The sequence below is a fragment of the Lissotriton helveticus genome, chromosome 10 (assembly GCF_964261635.1).
Source record: "Lissotriton helveticus chromosome 10, aLisHel1.1, whole genome shotgun sequence".
Taxonomy (NCBI): domain Eukaryota; kingdom Metazoa; phylum Chordata; class Amphibia; order Caudata; family Salamandridae; genus Lissotriton; species Lissotriton helveticus.
Window position 1 is genome coordinate 436,625,181 of NC_136071.1, and position 24,056 is coordinate 436,649,236.

A 24,056-nucleotide genomic window follows, 5' to 3' on the forward strand; every position below is an offset into this window, starting at 1 on the left:
ATTTATCTCTACCATTTTAAACATTCCAAGCATGGCAACACCACTCCTTTCTGACCAGCAATTAAAACCTAAAAGTTCATAAGGGAATTCACAATGCTTGCCTATGAGAGGAGTTGGCCTCAGAACAATGAGAAACGAAATAGGCTGTTTGTCACTACCAGGACATGCAAAACATAAAGGTACATGTCCCACCTTTTACTTACACAGCACCCTGTCAATAAGGCTACCGATGTCCTAATTTAGGGGTGACCTATGTCTAATAAAATGGGAGTTTAAAGCTTGACAGGTAGATGTATGTGCAGAGTCAAAGTGGCAGTAAACTGCACACAAAGAACCTGCAGTGGCAAGCTTGAAACAGGTTTGAACGGCTACTTCTGTGGGTGCACAAGCAATACTGCAGACCCACTAATAGCTTGTGAAGTACAGGTCCTGGATATATGGTATAGCACTTTTCAAGGGACTTACTAGTAAATCTAATATGCCAAATATGTATAAACTAATCATACCATGTTTGGGCGGAGAGCACATGCACTTTAGCACTGTTTAGCTGTGGTAAAGTGCACAGAGTCCTAAAGTCAACAAAAACAAGGTCAGAAAAAAGGGAGGAGGAAGGTAAAAAGTTTCAGGATAATCCTGTATAAAGGGCCAGGTCCAACAGTAATTTTATAAACTAATTAATTTGCTGACTTTTTCCCTCAACCGTAAGAGAGCTGAAACATGGAGTCTGAGATTATTCCTTGATGTCAAAGGATTTGAAGTCTGGTATCCACTTCATCTCCGCCCTCTTCCAGCCCTAGAGTCAGCTCAAGAAAAGCCTTTCTATCATGAGGTAGAGAGGTGGGTTATTGAAGTCTCCCTGCTTCTTGTTTTAACTAGTTTTCTTACAGACGTGTAACGGGATCAGCAATAGAACAACTGTGTATCATTAAATACATTTAGAAAATAAAACAATGTAAAATAAGATATGTAAATTAAATATAAAAACATTCTAAAGATCTAGTACCCAAAAAAAGACAACCAGGGAAAATTATGCACTGAAGTAATAGGGAAAAGAGTGGATAAAATAATAGATGTAGGCAAATCTCAAAAACCTGAATCTAGTTCTCAGTCAAGGGGTACAATGTTTTTTTCATATTGCCAAAAAGCCACATTATCTGGTTTTATGACTTACCACAGTGAACCATGTTTGACCTGGTACCATTGACGTGAGTCTCCCTTCCATTTTTCACTGATTACCTCCTCTGTTTTTGATATGTTTTCCTGGTTTAGATGCTTTGGTCACTGTGCCACTGCTATTGAGTGCCAAGGTGCAAGTGCTCCCTATGTTAAATTGATGTATTGATTAGTGACTCCATGATTGGGTTATTTGATTTACTTGTCAGACCGTAGTAAAGTGCACCATGTGTGCCCAGGGCCTGTAAATCAAATGCTGCTGGTGGGCTTGCAGCACTGGTTGTGCCACCCACAGAAGCAGCTTGTAAAGTGTGTCTCAGGCCTGCCATGCAGAGGCTGTGTGCAGTCTAGTACTGCTATGTCGCCTTGGCAAGTGCACCCACTTGCCAGTCCCTAGACCTTTCATTATCTAACTTTTAGTCACCCCTAAGGTAGGCCCTAGGGAAGGGTGCATTGTATTTAAAAGGTAGGTCATGCCCAGATGTGTGTGGCATGACCTGATAGTGAATTACAGCCTATTTCGTTTTTCACTATTGCAAGGCTACCTGTCACCATAGGCCAGCATGGGCAGTTTGATTATAACATCTTATAATCCTAACTGACCCAGGGAACATGGTAGAAATTAGAATTTAGTATGCCTGAACTCAGAATGATAGAATACATCTTTTTTTATTTTTTATAATTCTTTTTATTGAAATAAAATATCAGAAAAAACCACAATACAGAGGATCATTCAAAATTGTAGACTCTACATCTGGGGGTTACAGGATAATCAGTAAATACAACTGAAAAGGAACTTCACAGGGAAGGGGGTCATCCTGAGCAGCATCCCTGGGTGGTGTACAAATCTCTCCTCTGTAGCGATTCCAAGGGCCCCAGACAAGCGACCACTTCCTGCGGCATACCCTTGCAAGATACACCGTTTTCTCCCTAAACATGCACCAATCCAAATTGCTTTCCCACGCGTCCAGGGCAGGTGGTTGCACTGCCCCCCACAACGAGCGAAATTTCTTTTAGCCAGCATAAACCTTAGTGTGGCCCATTGTGTCTGAGAAGTGTTTAAGTTGGAGGGTTCCCATATATTCAAGAGGCACCTCCTCACCTCCGGGGACAGGGAGACTCCCATCCCAATACCTTGCTCATTGTGATATGTACTTTGTGCCAGTAAGTGGTAATATGTGTACACTAACAGATGGTATGCATAAATGTACCTGTGAGACCACATTGCCATTTGCATAGCCCTGTGTCCACCAACCCCATTTTTACCAGTCGAGGTCCCGTGATATAGATCCTATGTAGAATCTTAACCTGGACTAATTTCAGGCGAGCTGGGATTGCCTCTTACCTGGGAGATGACACCGCTGTCTGCCAATCTTCGTCATCAAGCTCTATCCCATCCTGCACCCACTTGTCCCTCAACGCCCGAAGGGGATCCGCCATATGATTGATTAGCTTTTTGAAAATTAATGAGATTGTCTTCTCGGGAAGGGGAACATCCAGTACTCTGTCCTCTAATGGAGAGGCCTCTGGGGGATCAATACTCCTAGGCAAAGTAGACAGAAGTGAGTGCCGAACCTGCACATAGCGGAAATATTCCGCATCTGCTAGCTCATATTCCTTCTGCATCTCCTCAAAGGATTTAACTCTCCCCTTCCCCCCTATATCCCAGACAGTGGAAATTCCTATAAGGTCCCACTTGTCTAAACCCTTCGTCTTCCAGAGATTACCAAGTTTCTCGGAGTCCCATAGCGGTGTGACTAAAGTTAGCCTGTGCCTCCATCCCAGAGAACCCGTGGCATCATGCCAAATCTGAACTGCGTGTTTCGTTGGTCCTGTTAATGCCAGTCTCTTCGGTCAGGAATACAAGGCCCTACTATATTTACCCCCTGGGAGGATCCCCCTGTCCATGGGGTAGCCCGTGTCATCTACACGACCGTATGTACCATGGTTGATCGCTGCCAGCTGAGAGGCCCAATAGTACCTCCTGATATCCGGGAGACTGATGCTTCCATCATACCAGCTGAGTGTTAGTTTATTTAGTGCGGTTCGGGGTCTGCCTTCCTACAGTAAACTCCTCTGAAGGCCCTCAATCTCACGGAAATAGCCGGCTGGCACAACATCTAAGGTGTTCTGTAAGGCATAGAGATATCGAAGCAGGGCCATCATTTTAATGCGGGCCGCCCTACCCAGAAGCGAAATAGGGAGTTTTCTCCAGCTGGCAATATCGCTCTTGAGCCTCTGTAGAGGGGGAAGAAGATTCCGGGCATACCTAACCGAAGGATCCAGTGAGACGAAAACTCCTAAATACTTAAACCCCTCAGTGTTTACCTGTATAGGGCAGTTTCATGGAGGGACAGGGGGATCTCTCCTCAGGACAAACAGCAAGGATTTCTCCCAATTGATCAAGAGTCCCGAATATCTCCCAAAAGAGGTCTGGACATCTAAAACCACAAAGGGATTAACTGGGGGAAGCCAAGTAAAGCAGTATATCGTCAGCGTACAGTGATATGCAATCCTCCCATCTGGGGGACCACTGCAACCCTCTAATCATTGGTTCCCAACTTATCCAGGCTGCCAGAGGCTCCAAGGCCAGAGACAAGAGAAGGGGGGGCAGCGGGCAACCCTGTCGGGTACCCCGACCAAGTGAAAACGGGGTCGAAACTCTGTAGTTTACCACCACTTGGGCGAGCGGCTCCGCGTACAGCAGATGTACCCACTTGAAGAATTTGGGACCGAATCCAAACTTGGCAAGAACAGCACACAAATAGGGCCATTCAATCGTATCAAAGGCCATTGTTGCGTCTAGCGACGCTATAATGGCCGGCATGAAGCCAGATTGATCGGGGTGTACCAGACCACCGATTACTTTTACCAATCGGTTCGCCTGGAGCTTGGCTAAGATCTTCAGCTCAGCATTTAAGAGAGAGATAGGCCTATACGAGGCACAGTCCGTTCTAACCTTGCCTTCCTTGTGGATCGTGACAACAGTAGCTATTCTCTGTTCCCTTGGTAGTATTCCCTTGTCTCTGGATTCCACAAACACCGCTTTTAAGTAAGGTGCAAGTTTGTCTGGCCTGAGTTTGTAGAGCTCGATAGGAAGCCCGTCGGGACCCAGTGCCTTCCCAGAATTTAATGAGCGGATTGCTTGGGCAATTTTGTCTGTAGCAAGTGGGCTATCCATATAGTCACGGTCTTCAGGGGAAAGACAGGGGAGCTTGATGTCACGGATAAATCCCTGGGAGTCAGTCTCCGAATGAGGGGAGACCGACTTGTATACTGAAAGTGGTCCGCAAACTTGTCCACTATCTCCTGTGGTTCAGTAAGTAATCCCCCCCCCCTCCGTCTTGAACACCGGGACAAGACGGCTCGCTCATTCTCTCCTGCCCAGCCATGCAATAAGCTTCCCAGCCTTATCTCCCAAGTCATACAGCCTGCCTTGTTGTTCCCTGCTAAAAGCTTTAGCCCTGTCCGAGACCAGTGCCTTATAGTCGTGTTGTTTCAGGCTTAGCAGGCAAAGTTTAGCCTGCCTTATCCCCAGTTCCAACTCACCCTCCAACCTGTAAATTTCAGCCTCTAGCTCCACCACCTCCCTCTGCTTCTCCCTCTTAGAGCCTGCTATCAAGGACAGAGCTTGACCTCTGATGACGGTTTTAAACGTCTCCCACAAGTGCTGAGAGGAGGATACCGACCCTAAATTATTGGTAAAGTACTCGTCCAGAGTTTTAATGAGGTCCTTGCGAATCTTGGGATTACGCAGATACCAAGGGTTGATTGGGGCCACCCTCCCTGCAGTGCCCTGACCTACGATCACGTGAACCCACAGTGGATAATGATCCGAGATGCCTCTAGCTAAGTCCCTAATTTCTGCTATGTAGAATGCTTGTGCGGCAGGGACAAGGCAGTAGTCTAGTCTTGAGAGACTGTGTTGAGCCCCAGAGTGAAATGTATATTGTGTTTGATCCGGGTGATGGAGCTTCCAGCTATCTACCAGTCCCATTGCATCTATGAAATCTGGTAGCCATCGCCCCGCCCGTCCCGTCACCCAGGGGGGATGCCTGTCTAACACGCCGGAGACGACTGCGTTAAAGTCGCCTCCCAGGATTAAAAGCCCCTCTGGGACGGTGAGCAGGACCGCCCCCAGATCAGCGAATGTTGTGCCTTGTAGTCCTGGAGGAACATAGATAGATAGAAATGTTATGCGTCAGCCCTCCCACATGCCCGTGACCCCAGTGTATCTGCCTCTATCATCCTCCCAAGTGGAGGTCACTGCTAATGGAAACGCAACAGAATGCCCAACCCCCTGGGTCCCGATGTAAACCCTGAGTGTGCAACCATCTTGTACCCCCCTCTATGCATTGCTTTGCATGAGTTGGCAACTAGATGCGTCTCCTGAAGCAGGACCATGCCCGGGGCATGCCTCTTGACATACTGGAGAACCACATTCCGTTTGATCTTATCCTATCTTCCAACCCGTTAACGTTCCAACGTAAAACCTTCACTTCCTTATCCCCATCGTCTATACAGTAAAGTTGACAATCCTCCGCATTTTCTCTGTCAGATCTACGTATTGTGCCAATGCAACCAACAAACCACCAAACAGGTGAACCAAACACCCCTGCCCAACACCCCCCCACCCCGCTACCCTGCCCTCTGGGCCATGAACAGTTCATCGAAAAACTTGCAGAGTGCCTGTCGCCCTAGAAAAATTCAAAGAAAGAGTAAAATTAGGGGGTAACAGGCCATGAGCTCCATGCCCATGCCCCAAACAGAATCAATATCCCGCCCTTCTAGCATTAGGAGTATAAAACAGTAAATCAACTCGCAGCCCTCTTATTTTTAGCATAAGAGTCCCACCCTCCCCAACCCCCCCGCAACAAGATTCCCCCATATGTGCAAACTGGCTGTCCTCCAGGCCTCAGCTTCAGGATGGCTGACTGTCCGCACTCTCAACAGCTCCACGATCTGCTGGGTCCTGATTCCCTCAATATTCGAATCATTCCGCCACTGCCTCCGGCTGATCAAAAAAACAAGTTTGTCCCTCCGCCTCGACCTGGAGGAGGGCCGGGAACAACATTGAGTATTTCAAGCCCCTTTCCCTCAGGTCACGTTTAATTGATAGAAATGATCTCCTCTGCTGTTGCACTCTTTGTGTGAAGTCTGTGAAAAAGGAGATAGTAGCATTCTCATACCTGAGCGGTTGGCTCTTGAGTTTTAAAATACATCTTTTAGTGAAGTTGGTTTTAACATTCTGTGTTTGAAAATACCACTTTTTGAAAGTAGGTATTTTCTTTCCTAACCAGCCAGCCTTCCTCTGCTAGCTTGTGTAGTGTATGTCTGGTTTGTGAGTGACAGGGGCTGGGGTGGCTCCAGGAGACAGGGTGAGTCAGCACAAGGCTGAATATACCTATATGCATGTAGATGGGTGGGAGGAGTAGCACCTGGGTCTGAATAGGACTGTGTCTGCCTTCCAGAAGGCTTGCTCCTCCTCCTGTGGTGTGTCTGATGACCCTGGCCCACCATGCCAAAGGAAAGAAGGAGTCATGTAAACAAAGTGCTCCAGGACTGCACAGAACTGGTTTGGACTAGGTACAGGCCCCTCTGCCTTTAGAGGAAAAAGGATTTTGCAGTATAAATATGGGGACCCAGACCCCAAGACTTTAGATCACTTCTGGAACAACAAGAAAACCCTCTGCCAAGGAGAAGAACCAAGGAAGCTGTAGGAATTGGACTGCCCCCTGCCAGTGTGCTGTTGCTGGATTGGCCTACAGTGGTGTCTTCAGTGCCAAGGAGAGAAGGAACTTTCATAGAACTTTCATCATCTTGCAGAATATTACTCCAAGGGCTTGAACTTGTGCTTGCCTCCTGCTGAAGTCTCAGGGACAAAAGACTTCACTACCAGCTCCCCTCTGAATGTCCTTGCTGGGAATTCTGCGTGTCGCTGGGAGCTGAAAGCGCGACTCAACGAGAAAAAGCGTGTTACAGTCGCAGCTGTTGCTGTCGCATCGCCGGAAAAGCGTGTCGCCGCCACAGAGGTTGCCAGACGCATCACCCGAGAAGCGTGTCGCAGGGCCTGTCGGGCTCCAAAGCTACAGAGTTCACCGCACGGCCACCGGGCGTGCACGCATTGTCTTCACATTGTCGCATCACATCGAAGCACCATCTTGCCGCATCGTAACCGGAACTCAGTACGAGAATCAACGCATCACCTCCTCTCCGGGAAGAACCAAGACGCATCCCCTACTCTGCGTAAGCATTGAGGCGTGACGCATCATCTCCCCCGAAGCAAGGAACCAACGCATCTCCATCCCTGGGAACCTTTTGTTTGTTTTGTGTTACGCATCCAGGTACTTTTGTGAGAACTGTGTCGCATTTATCATCAACTTGAACTAAGTGACTTCTACCATCTTTAAGTCTATTTTAAGTGCAGTATTGTGGATTTTTGTTGTTTGTGGTCTTGTGTTAAGTCTATATAAAGAATACTTATTTTTTTAAAACCTGTGTTGTGTCCATCTGTAGTGTTTTCACTGTATTACTGTATGTGTTCACAAATGCTTAACACACTGCCTCTGAGATAAGCCTGTCTGCTCGTGCCAAGCTACCGAGGGGGTGAGCAGGGGTTATCCAGTAGTGTAATCCCCTTTCCCTGACTTAGAAGCAAGGGTCCCTATTTGGTCAAAGGTGTATACCATTGCCAACTAGAGACCCCCAGTTCTAACAAACCAAATTCTCTGTTTTGTAGGTTTGATTGCATATTCCGTACAACTATTTGCTCCATGGATTTTGTGGTTAAGAAATCTACATGGTGTTTGTCTTTGAAAGAAAATGTAGGGGAACCTGCAACATATTGTCTTCTTTATACTGACTAAAAGGATTTCCAAAAGATGACCTGCTGACCCCACACCCTGTAGGACCTCTCTCCATTGTAATGATCTCAGCATGTTACAGAGGCAAGGTTGCTTTGTGATCAATAAATGTAAAACGTTTCTTCTGGGTTGTTTAAGGACATCTCATCATTCACTTAATTGGCATGGAATTGCAGCCTCTGAGGACCTTCCATGTAACACACTAGTACACCAGATACCTGCAGAAACAGTCAATTGCTGAAGAACCATACCACTGATCACCCTGTATCTGTATCTCAGATTTCCTCCAATGGTACCACACTGAGATCTTTAGAATGTACTTCTGGCTTAAGTACTGACATAAAACATAAAATATCAACAACTCTATAAGATTAGGTGGTTTTGGGATATAACACCTGTATTGGTCCTCTGCCTGTGTTAGTATGAGACTGCCCCCTTCAAGGTAAAGGTTGTGTACACCTGCCGTGAGTGGCCCATATTCAAGTGAATCAGGTATCCTGACATTATTTTGTACTCAGCACATACAAAATCAAGAGTGCATGTTACAAACCTAGGCTATAAATTGGCATTGAGGCAATGAGCCTGGCTCATGAGGGGTGTTACCTCGAAACTGGCCAATGATGCTTGTTTCCGGGCCAGGGAAGACCTGACTTGGCAGTTCGGAATGGACTGTTCCCATGAGGGACAGGGTCAAGAGTGATTTGCATATGGCTGGGTCTGAACTGGGGTGGTGAAGTGAGCTAAAGAGCAATTACAGATTCAACCCAGATTTGTGACTCGGGGTGAGTGTCTGAAAAGTTTCAGCACTACATCCATCATCTCCTTGTGTTTGCTTTGTCCCTCCTAAGTTGGCAGGGTATGCCCAAACGTGGGTCCCTTGCTTATGTACCTCTGGATTCAAGTTAGCCTGGCTGATGAGGGGTGTTACCCTGAAACCGGTCCCAGGATGCTTGTTTCTGGTCCAGGGAAGACCTGCTTGGCAGATTGGGCTGGACTGTTCCAATTAGGGACAGGGTGAAGACTGATTTGCATATGGTGGGTCTGAACTGGGGTGGCGAAGTGAGCTAAAGAACTATGATGGATTCAACCCAGATCTGTGACTGGGGGTGAGTGTCTGGAAAGTGTCAGTGCTCTTTCCATCATCTCCTTGTGTTTGCTTTGTCTGCCGTAAGTTGGCAGGGTCTGCCCAGACGTGGGTCCCTTGCTCACTTTGCCACTGGACACAAGCTAGCCTGGCTGACGAGGGGTGTTACCTCGAAACCAGTCCCAGGATACTTGTTTCCGGTCCTGGGAAGACCTGGCTTGGCAGTTCGAGCTGGACTGTTCTCATGAGGCACAGGGTCAAGGCTGATTTGCATATGGCTGGTTCCAAACTGGGATGGCAATGTGAGCTAAAGAATGATAAAGGATTCAACCCAGATCTGTGACTGGGGGTGGGTGTCTGAAAGGTTGTAGCGCTCTGTCCATCATCTTCTTCTGTTTGCATTGTCATTGGGAAGACTTTGAACAGGAAATAAACATAATATTGCTAAAAGCTGCTATAGTGACAGTACCTCACAACAAAATAAACCTGAAGTTTTATATGCTCATTTAGAAAAAGAACTTGTTTTTTCCACATTCAGAACAAGAACTTGGACTGGAGACCTATCCTAGATCTAAGGAAACTAAACAAATATATAAGATAGCAAATATTCACAATTCTAACACTTTAGGATGTGCTACAATCCATTGCCAAAGAAGACTTTGTAACCTTGTTAGGTTTGGAGGCCCAGAAAGCCCATATTTTGCATAGGTGTGTGTGCTCTGTCCCACTCTTCCCTTCAGCCTTCAGCAATGGGCAGTGGTGTGTTGGCCATGCGCCCAATTCACTGAAGATGGCCAGCACCCACTGCAGAAAGCCTACAGCATGCGCAATGATGCCATTGAGAAAGGGAAAGGATTCCCGAAACCGGTTTGGCTGAAAAGAATGACGGTGACTGTTTTCTCTGCGTCTCCTGTTTGCAGCTGCTCCTGAATTAAATAGATGCAAATTAATACCGATCGTGTGGCTTCTTCCTTCAAGGCTAACTTTTGTTGTGGCATGTTTGCGGCTAAGCCCAGCCATGGGAGAAAGCCAGCCGCTTGAATGCGGACCCGTGATGGCGCCCAAATGGTGCTATCACTGTAACGGGAGACCGGTTTTTCAGGAGCAGCTGAGTAAGGACAATAGGATACTTAGTGCAACATTTCATCAGCCCACAGGGGTTTTAATAACTTTGTTTTATTCACTGCCTCAATGATGAACTCACTTGAGATTATTTCTCATGCACTACAAGATCCAGGAGGCCGTTGTTTGCGGCCACGCCCATGGAGGCAGGCTCTTTAAATTCGAGTGTGTGTTGAATCGTCATTGCCAGCAGATGCCATTGAGAAAGGGAAAGGATTCCCGAAACGGTTTGGCTGAAAAGAATGACGGCTACTGTTTTCTCTGCGTCTCCTGTTTGCAGCTGCTCCTGAATGAAATGGATGCAAATTAATACCGATCGTGTGGCTTCTTCCTTCAAGGCTAACTTTTGTTGTGGCATGTTTGCGGCTAAGCCCAGCCGCGGGAGAAAGCCAGCCGCTTGAATGCGGACCCGTGATGGCACCCAAATGGTGCTATCACTGTAACGGGAGACCGGTTTTCCAGGAGCAGCTGAGTCAGGACAATAGGATACTCAGTGCAACATTTCATCAGCCCATGGGGGTTTTAATAACTTTGTTTTATTCACTGCCTCAATGATGAACTCAATTGAGATTATTGCCCATGCACTACAAGATCCAGGAGGCCGTTGTTTGCGACCACGCCCACAGAGGGAGGCTCTTTAAGTTCGAGTGTGTGTTGAATCGTCATTGCCAGCAGATGCCATTGAGAAAGGGAAAGGATTCCCGAAACCGGTTTGGCTGAAAAGAATGACGGTGACTGTTTTCTCTGCGTCTCCTATTTGCAGCTGCTCCTGAATGAAATGGATGCAAATTAATACCGATTGTGTGGCTTCTTCCTTCAGGGCTAACGTTTGTTGTAGCATATATATATATATATATATATATATATATATATATATATATATATATATATATATATATATATATATATATATATATATATATATATATATATATATATATATATATATATATATATATATATATATATATATATATATATATATATATATATATATATATATATATATATATATATATATATATATATATATATATATATATATATATGAAAGCTCCTGGATCTCCCTCCTGTGATGAAAGGAGAATGTAAGCACTCCGGGTTTCGGCAAAATTTTTATTCAACACACGGCAACAGTGATGACAGACGCGTTTCGGACAAAAGTCCTTCCTCAGTGTCGCCGGCATTCAATCTTTGGCGCTTTTTTATAACGTCACAAATAGAAACACAAGACGGACTTTGTAATGTATAAACATTAAATGCACATATGGACGTGAAATCACAGGATTGGGTTAAATGTGGCGGCCATGTTACATGAACCATCCATTGTAAATCGATATGAGAGCAAAATAAATACATGCTTATTCTCATGAATGTAACATTCGAAAATTACACCAATGCGTAAATAAACTGATACGTTATGTTTCTCATGTTAACAGATTGCCACTACCAGCAAACAGAACTATTGAGCCGTGTATCGGCATTGTGCTGGCATAGATAACCCACGAGTGTTTACTCTGTTACCAGGGTGCAGAGAGCTGCAAATTATGCTTCAGAGACAGAATTAAGGTCTAGCCGTGGATCGGCATGGCTCCGGTAACATGAAATTAATTATGTCCTGGAGAGTAACCTTTCGAAATGATGAATCAAGTGATATATAGATAGAATAGTCACAAAAAACAGTAAATTCATCCTAGGATCATTAAACAATTACAATATTCAACTCATGTCTTATTTACACGAATATTATCCTACAAATAAGAGACAAATTCTATTTACATTTATACCATTCAATCAATGTATAGATTACATATAAAGTTCTCTGGTGCGCAATTATCCAAGGGTAAGAATAAATCAAATTAGCATTAATTGCGGAAAAAAGGAAGTATATGAGAATAAGAGGGAAAAAGGGAACCGTGTATATACATTCATATTGAATTCAGTAAGACAGTGGCATAGAGTGTTGGAAACTACTCTAATTGTTATATCATGAATGGTGAAAGATGGATTATCTACCAAGATGCACTGTTAATTCCTCCCCTATATTTAATCCCATTGGCTGCTTGGTTTGTAGATCTATTATAAACCTAGATTCAAGTCTACGTAGACTCAACAGTCTATCTCCTCCTCTGGGATGTAGGGGCACATGATCGATGCCGAAATAACGTAATAGATCCCTATTACTTCCATGTTTTTCGGCAAAGTGGCGAGCAACGGGATAGGTTGCAACTTTGTTCATGATTGCCCTTTGGTGTTCCAGTATCCGGAGTTTCACGTTGTTAATTGTACTTCCGATATACTGGAGACCGCAGGGACACATCAAACAGTACACCACAAAGGGTGTTGTGCAAGTGATAAATGTATTTATCAATCTTGGTTTGCTGAGTCCTGGTACCTTATAGGATAGTGTCCTTCTGCTATTTGTGCAGGCATGACATTTCCCACAGGGAAAGAATCCTTTCATTTCTTTTAATTTTCCTGTGGATTTCAAAGGCAATGGCATAAGATGGCTTTGTACCAAGATGTCTTTGAGTGACTGGGACTTCCTGAAGGTTATGAGAGGTTTGTCTGGTACATCACCTCCTATAATAGGATCTGTTCTTAAGATGTGCCAGTTTCTCGAAAGGATATGTCTTAATTGAGAAACCTCATCAGAGTAGGTGGTTATCAGACGAAATTTCGTTTTGACATCTTGATTGTCAATTGTAAGAGGCCTCTGAGCAAATAACGGTTTTCTAGGGATTCTCAGGACTCTCCTATAGGTGTCATCAAGGAGCGATTGTTCATAGCCTCTAGCCAGAAATCTGGCAATGCAATCCTGTGCTGTTGTGACAAAATCAGAGTCTAAAGAGCAATTTCGTCGTAGTCTGAGTAGCTCCCCGTACGGGATGCTACGTATCAGACTCGGAGGATGACTACTGTTGAAATGCAAAATGCTGTTGCCAGCTGTCGGTTTTCGGTACAGACTGGTCGCTAATCTACCCTCGTGTACGTAGACTCTCAGATCAAGATAATGCACTTCCCTCTTACTGATATCATTGCAGCTGCTCCTGAATGAAATGGATGCAAATTAATACCGATTGTGTGGCTTCTTCCTTCAGGGCTAACGTTTGTTGTAGCATATATATATATATATATATATATATATATATATATATATATATATATATATATATATATATATATATATATATATACATACACATTTATTCATAGAAATCACTTTCAATGATGTAGAGTAAAAGATTTTGCCAGTGTAAAATCACTCTTGATGTACTTAGTGATGTAATGTGACTCACAGTAGCATGGTATGTGTAGTGACAACTAACAGTCATGAAACACGTATGAATTAAATGGCTTAGTGCTGTGGTTTTCGCCGTTGTGTGAAATGATGTTTTCCTATGGGTAAGGAAAGTAATGCTGGCCATTCCTGATCATTGCAGTGTCATCCACTGTCTCTGCTCAGGTTTGTGCTACCTCATGATATTTAAGAAAACAATGTTATTTTCCCTGCTGGTAAGCCCTTCAAATAAGCTGCATGCATTTAAATCTACCTTTGTTGGATCATGCTGGTTTTTAAGCTCTTTACCTGTACTCCGCATCTGCCAAATTAACCCTGGCTGCGGTAACACAAGACATTACTTAGATGCCTTAAAGAGAACACGACTATCATGCATCAATCAGCGCTTTTCAGCATCTCCCTTCTTATTCTTACAGAGTCAATGAGCTTATACCTCCACGACCACAACTGACGCGTCGTTCTGCAGGAGCCAGGAAGGTAAGAACATACATCACACAGGCTCTCCCCTACCCTACCGCGGTGCTGTGCTCATACTGCTACAGAGCATGGCAGGATTCACTGGTGAGAATTCAGTACCAATCTGCTCCCCAAAATGATTTGCTCAGCAGATGTTGTAAGGTTGAGGAAGCATAATACGTTTTGTGCAGTGTAAGTTGCCACTGCAACTGATTGAAATGTGGATCTTTACATTTTAAGCAAATGTTTTTTCTTCAGCTTAACCAGTACCTCACCTGGTTAAGCATTTGTTTTAATACAACTGAGGTTCATTTGCTTGCATTTTCTAGATATAGGAAAAGGTTGGAAGATGTCTCCATGGTTCCTGGTTGCTTTTGAAATATCCACAAGGAACCTAGATATGTTGTTCCTAATTAACAAAAGGCCCACATGTATGATTTTCTACAACTTATTGTTTGAAGTTGGTAACCATTGATACAGTACACATTCTCATATTTTTGTTTTGATTTTGGCATTCGGAGCTGAGAACTCATTGATATGCGTCCCATAAAACTTTTCCTATGCAGGTATGCCTTTTATTTTGAATATCCATGTAGAGTTTATCATTACTATAAGAATTTCTTGGAGATCCTTAGTTTATTCAAGTTGTTTTAGACGTTCACATGGCACAGCTCGTGTCTTCACCAGTACCCCTATATCGCCAAGTAAGTATCCCTCCTACATCAAGGTAAGAATTGAACATGCAAAATTTTTTTTTTAAACATCTTTTTATTGAAAGTTTTCTCTTTTAATACAGGCGGCACAGTATTCATTCGTTGTGCATCATATCAATCATGTAACAACAATATTGAGAATATCAAATAACAATGCAGTTGAGGAGAGGACAAGATATGACATATAAATGTGTGTTGCAGTGGCATCGTTGCCTAAACGTTGTTACGAGGACTTTTTGAGTGTTTCTCGTTGTCTCTATATGTAATGTCAGTGCCAAGAGTCTGTTGACGATGTCTATTTAAGTGAACTGTAACTAATAGTAAAGAAAAATAAAACATAAAAGAGCGCCATCTGTAACGTGTAGAAGCTGCACTGTGTGGTTGGTGTGGGGGAGTGTGAGGGTCAGTGCATTGCAAGAGTGGAGAGAACGATGATAGCAAAGTCTAGTGAGATGCTATTGATGAGCGGGTCCACAATGGTCACTTGTAATGTCTGGCCCGGCTTGTTGGAATGGTGGCGGTCCCTGCCATTCTGTCAAAGAGGGAAGGAGGGGGGTGGAGGGGGACAGCGTGTTGTGGTGTGGCTGCATCTGTGGCTCTAGGGGATTGTGAGTCTCGTTCCGCAGCGTCTGGGTGTGTGAGCTTTTTGAGGAGTTCATCCCAGGCCTGTGAGATTGGATATTTGCGCAATCCTGCAGTTTCCTCCTTATGTAGCGTAGTGCTCTCAGCTTGTGCCCATATTGTGAAGGATTTCTCCCAGTTAGCCGGTGCTGGTGGGTCAGTGTGTTTCCATCGTTTTGTGATAAGGCGTATTTCCGTTATCAAGCCCAGGCCTTTCAATATGGATGCTATTCTATTCTTTTTTGTCTGTGAGTGCAGCCCCAGGACACAGGTTTCCCAGTTGAACGGTAGGGGTTCCGCGGTACAGTTTGTCAATGCGACCACTACTGCATGTCAGTAGGAGCGTAGTGAGGCACAAGACCACAACATGTGCAGCAGATCAGCGCCAATTAGTTTACACCGGGGGTAATCAGAGGTGTCGAGGTGGAAATAGCCATTAATCTTATCAGGTGAGAGGTACGCTTTATGTATTATGTATGTCTGAATGAGTTTGAATCTTGAGTTGCGTGGTATATAAGTGGATCCAGCTACAATTGTCGCCCATTCCTTGTCAGCCCATAAACGTCCTCTGTCTGCAGCCCACTTCTCGCGAAGTCTCGTCAGTGGTTTCAGCGTGTGTATCAGGAGAGCTTCTGTCAGCCAGTGTATCACATGCGAGCCCTCCTCCAATACATGCAGGTATTGTACAAGTAAATGTGTATGGGGCTCAGCTGTGATGTCTCCCGAGGCCGCCGTTAGGGTACGCACTATTGCCGCGTGTAAGAGAAATTGACCGGCAGTGATATCATTTTCCATGGACAGAGTGTCAAATGCGAAAAGGTTGCACTCCGCATATAAATCGCCCACCATGTCTTGGCCCACCTCATGCCACGCTTATAATTCAGTGTCAGACACTTTCCCATTGACTCTGGGGGTTCCTATTAATGGTAACAGTGGAGCATATGGAGGCGTATCCCGGGTCAGATAGAGGCTTCTCCTGTAGCATTTATGAACCAATGATACGTAGATCTGGGACAGACAGGTAAGCCGATTTATAGGGTGAAAGTAGTAGTAAAGCTTGGCCATGGCGGCGTCGTGGCCGTAGTGTCCGCTAACCCTTGCCCGCTCATCCATTTTGACACCCATTGCAACTGGGAAGCCAGGTAATACAATTCCATATTCATGTCTGCTAGGCACGTGGGTGCATATAGTTTGCTTAGCGCTATTCGTGGCCTTCCTTTGTTCCAAATCAAATCACGAAGGATGCCCTTCAGACTCCGGAGAATCTTGACTGGGAATTATACTGGGAGGTTGGAGAAATAATAAAACAGTTGCGGTAAAATGATCATTTTCGTCAAGGTGACACGACCCATCACACTCAGTGGGAGCGTTTTCCAGAAGTGGACTTGCGCTCTGATTGCCATTATGGCCCGCATCAAATTACCCTCTAATATATCTGTAGGGTATCTGTATATGTATATGCCTAAGTACCTGAACATGGATTGATACCAAGCCAACATGGCTCTAATGATAGTGATAGTTGTGTCAGTCACCCCGCTGGAAAAAGAATAAACTCCGGACTTCGTCCAGTTTAGTTTGAGCCCTGACAATCGTTCAAATTGTCGGAAAATGTCCTCTATGGCCAGTGGGATAGCCCTCAGGTCTCTGACATATAGTCGTAGGTCATCCGCGTATAGCGAGACCGTGTGTAGCCCGTCGCCTAGTGGTATACCCCAGTAAGCGTCACTGGCTCTGAGTAATGCCGCCAGGGGCTCCATAGCTAGGGAGAAAAGTAGTGGGGACAGAGGACAGCCTTGCCGAGTCCCTCAACTGATTCTCAAGGCGTCGGAAATTAACTTCCCCGTCTTGACCCGTACCGTAGAACGTTGATAAAGGAGACCGACCATCTGTATGTAATCGTCCCCTAGGTCATATTTGCGCAAGACCGCCAAGAGATAAGGCCACTCTAGGGAGTCAAAAGCTTTCTCCAAATTGAGAGCTAGGCACCCAGATCACGGCCAGTCATGTGGGACATACGTGTGCACACGGAATAGCCTTCGTATTTTGACGGAGGTGCTTCTAGTAGGGACAAATCCGTTCTGGTCGGGATGGATCAGCGTCTTTCCCAATGGGGCTAAACCTTTGGCCAGCGCAGAAGCAAATATTTTGTAATCTGTATTGAGGAGTGCTAGGGGGCGATAGGTGTTGAGGAGTTGAGGGTCTCGACCCAGCTTAAGTAAGGAGACAAGGGTCGCCTCATTTTGTGTAGTTGTGAGCGATGAGTCTTTTATGGCAGCTGTGTACAGAGCCAGTAACTATGGGAGTAAGATGTCTGAATATGCCTTATAAAATTCCACAGGCAAACCATCAGGGCCCGGTGATTTGCCATTGGAAACCGTAAAAATGCTGTCTCTTACTTCCTCCTGCAAGAGGGGAGCATTGAGCTCCTCTTGTTGCTCAGGGGTGGGCTGCGGTAACTCGATTCCTGGCAGGATGGACTGAAGCTCAGCGGGTGTGGACTGCGCTTGGGACTGGTATAACTGAGCGTATTGAGAAGTGAGAAGTGAATTCGTCATGAATGGCTGCCTGGGTTTTAACCACAGTATCCTGCGGTGTATGCACGGACGTGATCAGCGGAGCCAGGAGATCCTGCCGGATCAGCCATGAGAGGAGCTTGCCTGTCTTGTCACCCTGGTGATGAGTTGTCACAGAGTGTGCTGCATAGTTTAAACAGCGCAACCTGTCCAGCAGCTGGGAATGTTCCTCCCGCACTTCGGACAGGGTGTCCATGGCATCCATGGCCCCCTCCTGCTCAAATGTAGCTAAGCGTTGTTCTATTCTGAGCAAGTCCTTCTCCAACTGCTTGTGCATACCTGCTTGTGTGTGTAGGCAGTGGCCACGTATCACCACCTTGAAAGCGTCCCACTCTATTTTGGAGGTGGAGGCCGTACCAGCGTTGCCATCAAAATATTGATCAATGGCGGTGGCTTATGAGCCACAGAAGGGTGCATCTAATAAGACATCAGGCTGTAGCCGCCAAGAGGGAATCGGGGGTCTGACGTTTTCCCACTGCAGGTCTAGAGTGTGGGGATTATGGTCCGAGTGGGTTCGGCCTAAATAATGCGCTGAGACTACATAAGGCAACAAGGCGGCAGACGTCAAGGCGAACATGCAGCCTGTGAGCTCCTGAGTAATAAGAGTACACTCTGTCAGTCGGGTGTAGGTGTCTCCATGCACCAATCAGGTTCCATTGCAACGCCTAGCCGGCTAGTGCTCTCATAGCGTGAATTGTGTTCGTGCCTGGGAGAGAGGGGAACGACCAGTCCAGCCCTGCATCCAATACACTATTATAATCACCCCCCAGCAGCATAGGAATATCATGCCAGGGCGCTAGTATTAGTGAAATATGATCGAAGAACGTTCTTGTTCTGTGTTAGGTGCATACAGCGAGGCAAGTATTACAGGCCTGCCGTCTAGTGTGCTGTGCACCACTACATATCTGCCTTCGGTGTCTATTTTGACATCCGTGTCTTTAAAAAGGACCCCCCAGTCTGACCCATATTAGTACCCCTCGTGCAAACGCTGAGTATCCCCTGGCATACAGCTGTCTCCGCCAGCGGTGATGTAGGTGTGGCAGCTCAGTTTTGGACAAATGGGTTTCCTTTAGCAGTTCTATCTGTATATGGTGTCGTTTGAGATAGGAGTATATTTGATAGCGTTGTGATGGAGTGTGTAAGCCCCGCACATTCCATGTGCCTATTTTAACGGAGGCCATAGTGTGTGAAGAATGTGAACAAAAGAGAGCACATAGACATGTAGACTTTGCAAGCAATGAGCATGGTCACAGTATTGGCTCCTCTAGCCCTAAGTGATTGAAAGTTAAGCTTCTATACATGCTAGATCGCGATACAAACAGTTCAAAGAGATTAAGTAATTCCAAAAGGGCGAATTTGCAACAGGCAGTCGTCCAATCCTTGTACCAAGACAACATTCACACAATGACTAAGGAGGGTGTGCTACGCACTGCGTAATGAACAAAGGATATGCAAGTGTCTTGAATAGTTCTTGGAAGCTCCAGTCGCAAATGGGCAGGCATCGCGCCGGGCGACATCCCAGCCCGGTGATCAATGCCGACACAGGGATAACGTGTGAGTGCGCAGTTCAAGGAATGAGAGGAGTCCCAGGGCCATCATAGAGTCAATGATCGAGGCACAGCCAAACTGCAACTGTGTCGAAGTTCACAGGGATTGCAGTACAAGACAGTGCAAGGTAGGGCAGGCCATGCCTGCTGGCCCGAACAGGTGGCCAAGGCATGTCGCATAAGCGATGACCAAGTGCAGCTTTTTAGGCAACGTCGTCGGACGTTTGTGGAGTGACATTGGGCAGTTCGTAAGAGTCTTGAGAGGCCTGCGGGTCATCGGAAAAGTCATTGTCGCTGGTCTGGTCCTGACGGCTCGAGCTAGAGGCGAGGTTTTCCAGTTTAGAGCCTGTAATGCCCCCAGTGGCCTGGAGTACCTCGCTGCTTTCACTCAGCGCTTTGTGGAAAAGTAAATTTTGCCATGTTCTGTGTCCCTACGCCTCATCCATCATATGTTATGTGTGCATGACCAATATGCATATGTTATTCCCCATGTCCGATTAAAGACGCAATTACAGTTGTGTCCATCTCTAATATGCCAGTTTCCAGTCCTCGTGAATAATACGATTATCAGGCCTATGTAAAGCTACGTTGCCACGTTTCCCAGTGTGCACGTTATTCCATTGTAAAGTCCCCGTTTCCAGGCCTCAACAGGGCCCGGACCACAGATTCAGCTCCTGTCTCCTGAAGCCTCGCTAAGGAGCGATTCAGCCCCCACCTGTATCCTCGACCCTTCACTTACTTCCTGCCTCGCAGTGCCCGGTGCAGCTCGGCTCTGCCTCTGAGTCTGCCAAGAGTATGTTATAGTTCCAGCTATCAGTTCAGTCCTCCTTCTCTGCATTCCTAAGCTACTGAACTGCATCAATAGTTTCCGTCATTGTCTAGCCTATGCGGCTCCACGTTAGAGAAATACTGTATTTAATGGTCATTTCATATTCTTCATCACGCACTACATGTAGAATAATGCATGGTCCAGTCTTAGAGTCAAGTTAGCTTTTCCCCTCATGACTTCTAGTTTATATCAACATGTTCCCTAAACATCAGATACTAGATAGGGTTTAGGTACATGTCGCTCCGACCCTCCAGACTTTAGTCTCTGCTCCTAGCACAGAGTTCATAGCCCCCAGCTTCTCCTAGTGATACGTCATTGCCAGTTTACGCGCACCACCAGGTTAGAGGTCCCGGCTCCTTAGGTAGCCCCCTCCTATGTTTCCGCCCCATTCATGACATATTTTGTTACGTCTGCACCACATGTCTATGTATACGCCCAGTTACACCTACTTTTACTGTTATCTTTCGCGACTGCTACGCGTCACGCCTTCTGCTCCACCCACTGCTACGCCTACTGCAATGTAATGCTATGTGTTCGCGCTATGTATATATGCCTGTGTATTGTTATTAAAAGTTAGCGCGCTCATCCCAGACCCAGCCCCGGCAGCTGCCGGGCCACTCTAGCCCTGCCATTCTGTTCCTATGCAGGTTGTCCTGATCCTGTCCTTATGCTGTAATAAACCTGCAGAAACTCCTACTACCTCGAATCTTGACTCTTATTTTATTGAGCTATCTGTTATGATTTATGCCTAGTCAAAAATAGGGTATTATTTATTTATTTACCACATAATGGCGCCCGAATAGGGACTTGCCCTTTCCCCACGCGTCGGTGAAGCCACGCCGACCCCCTGACCCTCTGCAGCCGTGACGGAACCATACCGTGCACTGGCAGATATTTCTGCTCCAAGTATCCCTCAGGCCCACGGAGGAGACGGAGGAGGCGGTCCAGCATCCGAACGAGACGGTGGAGGAACGCGGTGAGTCCCGACCAGAGCCCAAGCCGAGAGTTCAAGGTCCGAGGTATCCGGAGGCCCACCCGTAACTGAAGTCCGAAGTCCGAAGTTCGTCGTCGCCATCAGTCCAGTCCAGTCCGAGGCCTTCCGTTCCGTGCTGCCCGGTGAGTACCATTGCTGGGGTAGTATCTAGACAGGACCAATCTAAATTGACTCCTGGTCCGTGGGTTGGTGGTACCCAGACTCACAAACGAAGTGTTCACCTAGGTGGATACGGGTCTTGATGCGTTCCTTTATGGGACCGGTATGTTCCGTACTGTTACAGCAGTGCATCCAGTAATTCTAGTCTGTTCCGTTCTCGAGAAAATTCTTGTATTTCTGCTCTCAGTATTCCAGGTAATATTCTGTTCAAACTGTTATTTATAATGTTCTTCATGTATTTTAATGTTGTGGTATGAGTGTGACGTGATTTCGTGTTTATTGTGTATTGTATTGTGTCCAGATTACAGTTCAGTCATGCCTATATTTTCCAAGTTACGTCAGTTAAAAACTAGAAAGGGTCTGCTGGAAGCAGCAGTTCCTGTTCCGCCGAGGGACAGTCCAGGTCATTTTATGTATCAGAAACATGGCATAAGTGCCATATTGTATTTAGATTTATGGGTAGAGTATACCAAACAGTTAGAAGAAAAGTATAGATGGCCCGTATCGGGTACATGGGATGCCGAATGTATCATGCGAGTAGAGGAAGCATTATGGAAAAAGAAAGCCAGACAGTCACAGAAAGATGCCATCGAGTTATGGCGCAAGGAAGCTCATAGAAGAACCGAAAAGGAAGTCAGAAAGTCAGAGTTAAGTAGAGAATCCCAGGAACGAGCCCAAGAAAGAGAATTAATCGAGATAGGTGAACAAGTCAAAGCCGAACAGTCAGACAGACAGAGGCATGCCCTCATTAGGGGTATGTATCCTCTTCTTGCCGAGGGCTTGCCAAAAGCGACCCCAGAGGCATCCAGTAATTTCCCGCCACCATTAGTTCCGACCAAGCTACGTCACAAACCGACCGCAGCTGATATTTTTATTTCGTCCTATTTGGACGACACAGTCCCAGAATATGCAAATCCTGTTCGCGCTCCGCCAGTCCCTGTAAATCAGGCACTTCCCGCTCTTCCAGACACCGGAGTACCTGCTACGGTACCCCCGGTCCAGCCAGCATTTCAACTTCCCGCTCCGCCACGAAGAATGTCCGTCGATGATTCCAGTCTAGGGGCCGCAGGAGGAGGTCCTCCTCAAACCCCGCCGCCACATAAGCGTTTAACGTTAGCCGAATTACACGCACAAGCGTCCCAGCGTACGCCTAGACATCAGACTGTTGCAGAAATAAGAAAATCCCTTGCCGAATGTTGCTATGATCCAGTCCCAGGCGAGGATAATATGGTTTTATATTCATTCCGCGTAAGAAAGGTGACCGAGTATCTAGTCACCCTACCAAATATGAAAGAAGACCTAGACAGAATATATCGTTTCATCCGTACAGGGGATGATCCAGAAAGTATTAGCGAGACTATGTCTCAAAGGAAAGCCGAGATCCAGCTCATGATATTAAAGTTCCTGATCAATTGTCTAATAAGAGAACAAGATTACCCGTCTAAAGATTCCGCCGAAATGAAAATCCTGACAAGGTGGAGTGATAATATAGCCGAGGGTAAACACAAGACCGTCGGTGCCATGGAAAGTATGTACAAGAAAATCCGTAAAGAAATAATAAAGATACACGAACAACGTAAAGCAGCACAAGTAAGCGAGAAAGAAAGTATCTCTGATCCTGAAGAGGAAGACGAGAATCCCGCCAGAATAGCGTATGTAGGAAAATCTAGATTTCCCGATCGCCATTTACGTCTAGAACACAAGTCTATTTTCCGTCATCCAGCACCAGAACAAGGTTCTCTAGAACAAGTATTTCAAGCTACCGATCACATTCTGAAATCACGAATCGGTTACAGTGAATTAAGTACTATGCATGAACAAGAAATAGCCCGATCAGCCGTCCGATGGATTACTGATTCTACCACTTTTCCAGACGAAATAGTGGCACAAATGTTTCTGAAAATGCCCCCAGCCGAGCAGCGACTGGTGGGTATGTATATGATCCAGCACCTCATTACTCTGTATGAGGGTCAACATTCTGATCCAGGCCCGTTACATGATATCCTGAACGAGTTACTCCAGTACAAATGGAGAGGTCTAGGTACCGATTTAATTAGTGTCATTCTAGAACAGCGTCACAAATATAGAACATTCTTAAACCCGCATTTTGTTCATGTCTCACCCCCAGAAAGTAAATCATTCTGCATAGACAGACAGAATCCGTTACGGGAAGTCCACCCGGTTAGAGGAACGGGTGGCGAAATGCAACGAGTGTTTGTATACACTCCAATATCAAAGATGGAACTTCTTGAAATGAAGAAATTAATTCCCTGTCATGACAAAGATCCAGCAGGGTTCCATAGAGAATTAAAAGACATGCTCCGTATGGGAGAATATACTTACCCAGATATCATTAAAATGTTAAAGGTCCTGTTACCCGCAGGGGTGTATGAAAAGTTAAAGGAAAAAGAATGGGAGGTGGGAGAGAAAAAGATCGATTGGACAGCTCTAGAAGCTGAAGACAAGGCACGAGTACCAGGTACCGGTCTTGGAGATAAATGTAAAGAGTTACCAGAATTATTGATTCAAGTTTTACCCAGATTATTGACAACGAGAAAAGAAGACTGGGATGCAATCTCAGCCTGTAAACAGAAACAAGATGAAGATATTAGTGATTTTTA

At 45.7% G+C, this 24,056-nt stretch overlaps 1 protein-coding gene across 4 annotated transcripts in view; it reads left to right on the top strand.

Annotated features, from left to right (window-relative positions):
• CFAP70 (cilia and flagella associated protein 70) overlaps nt 1–24,056 on the top strand; it is a 1,288,671-nt gene that overhangs the window by 498,310 nt on the left and 766,305 nt on the right. For all 4 annotated transcript variants that reach the window (XM_078662924.1, XM_078662925.1, XM_078662923.1 and 1 more), the window contains one exon: nt 13,960–14,020. In XM_078662924.1, the coding sequence (XP_078519050.1) occupies nt 13,960–14,020 (61 nt within the window). The remainder of the gene's footprint in view (nt 1–13,959; nt 14,021–24,056) is intronic.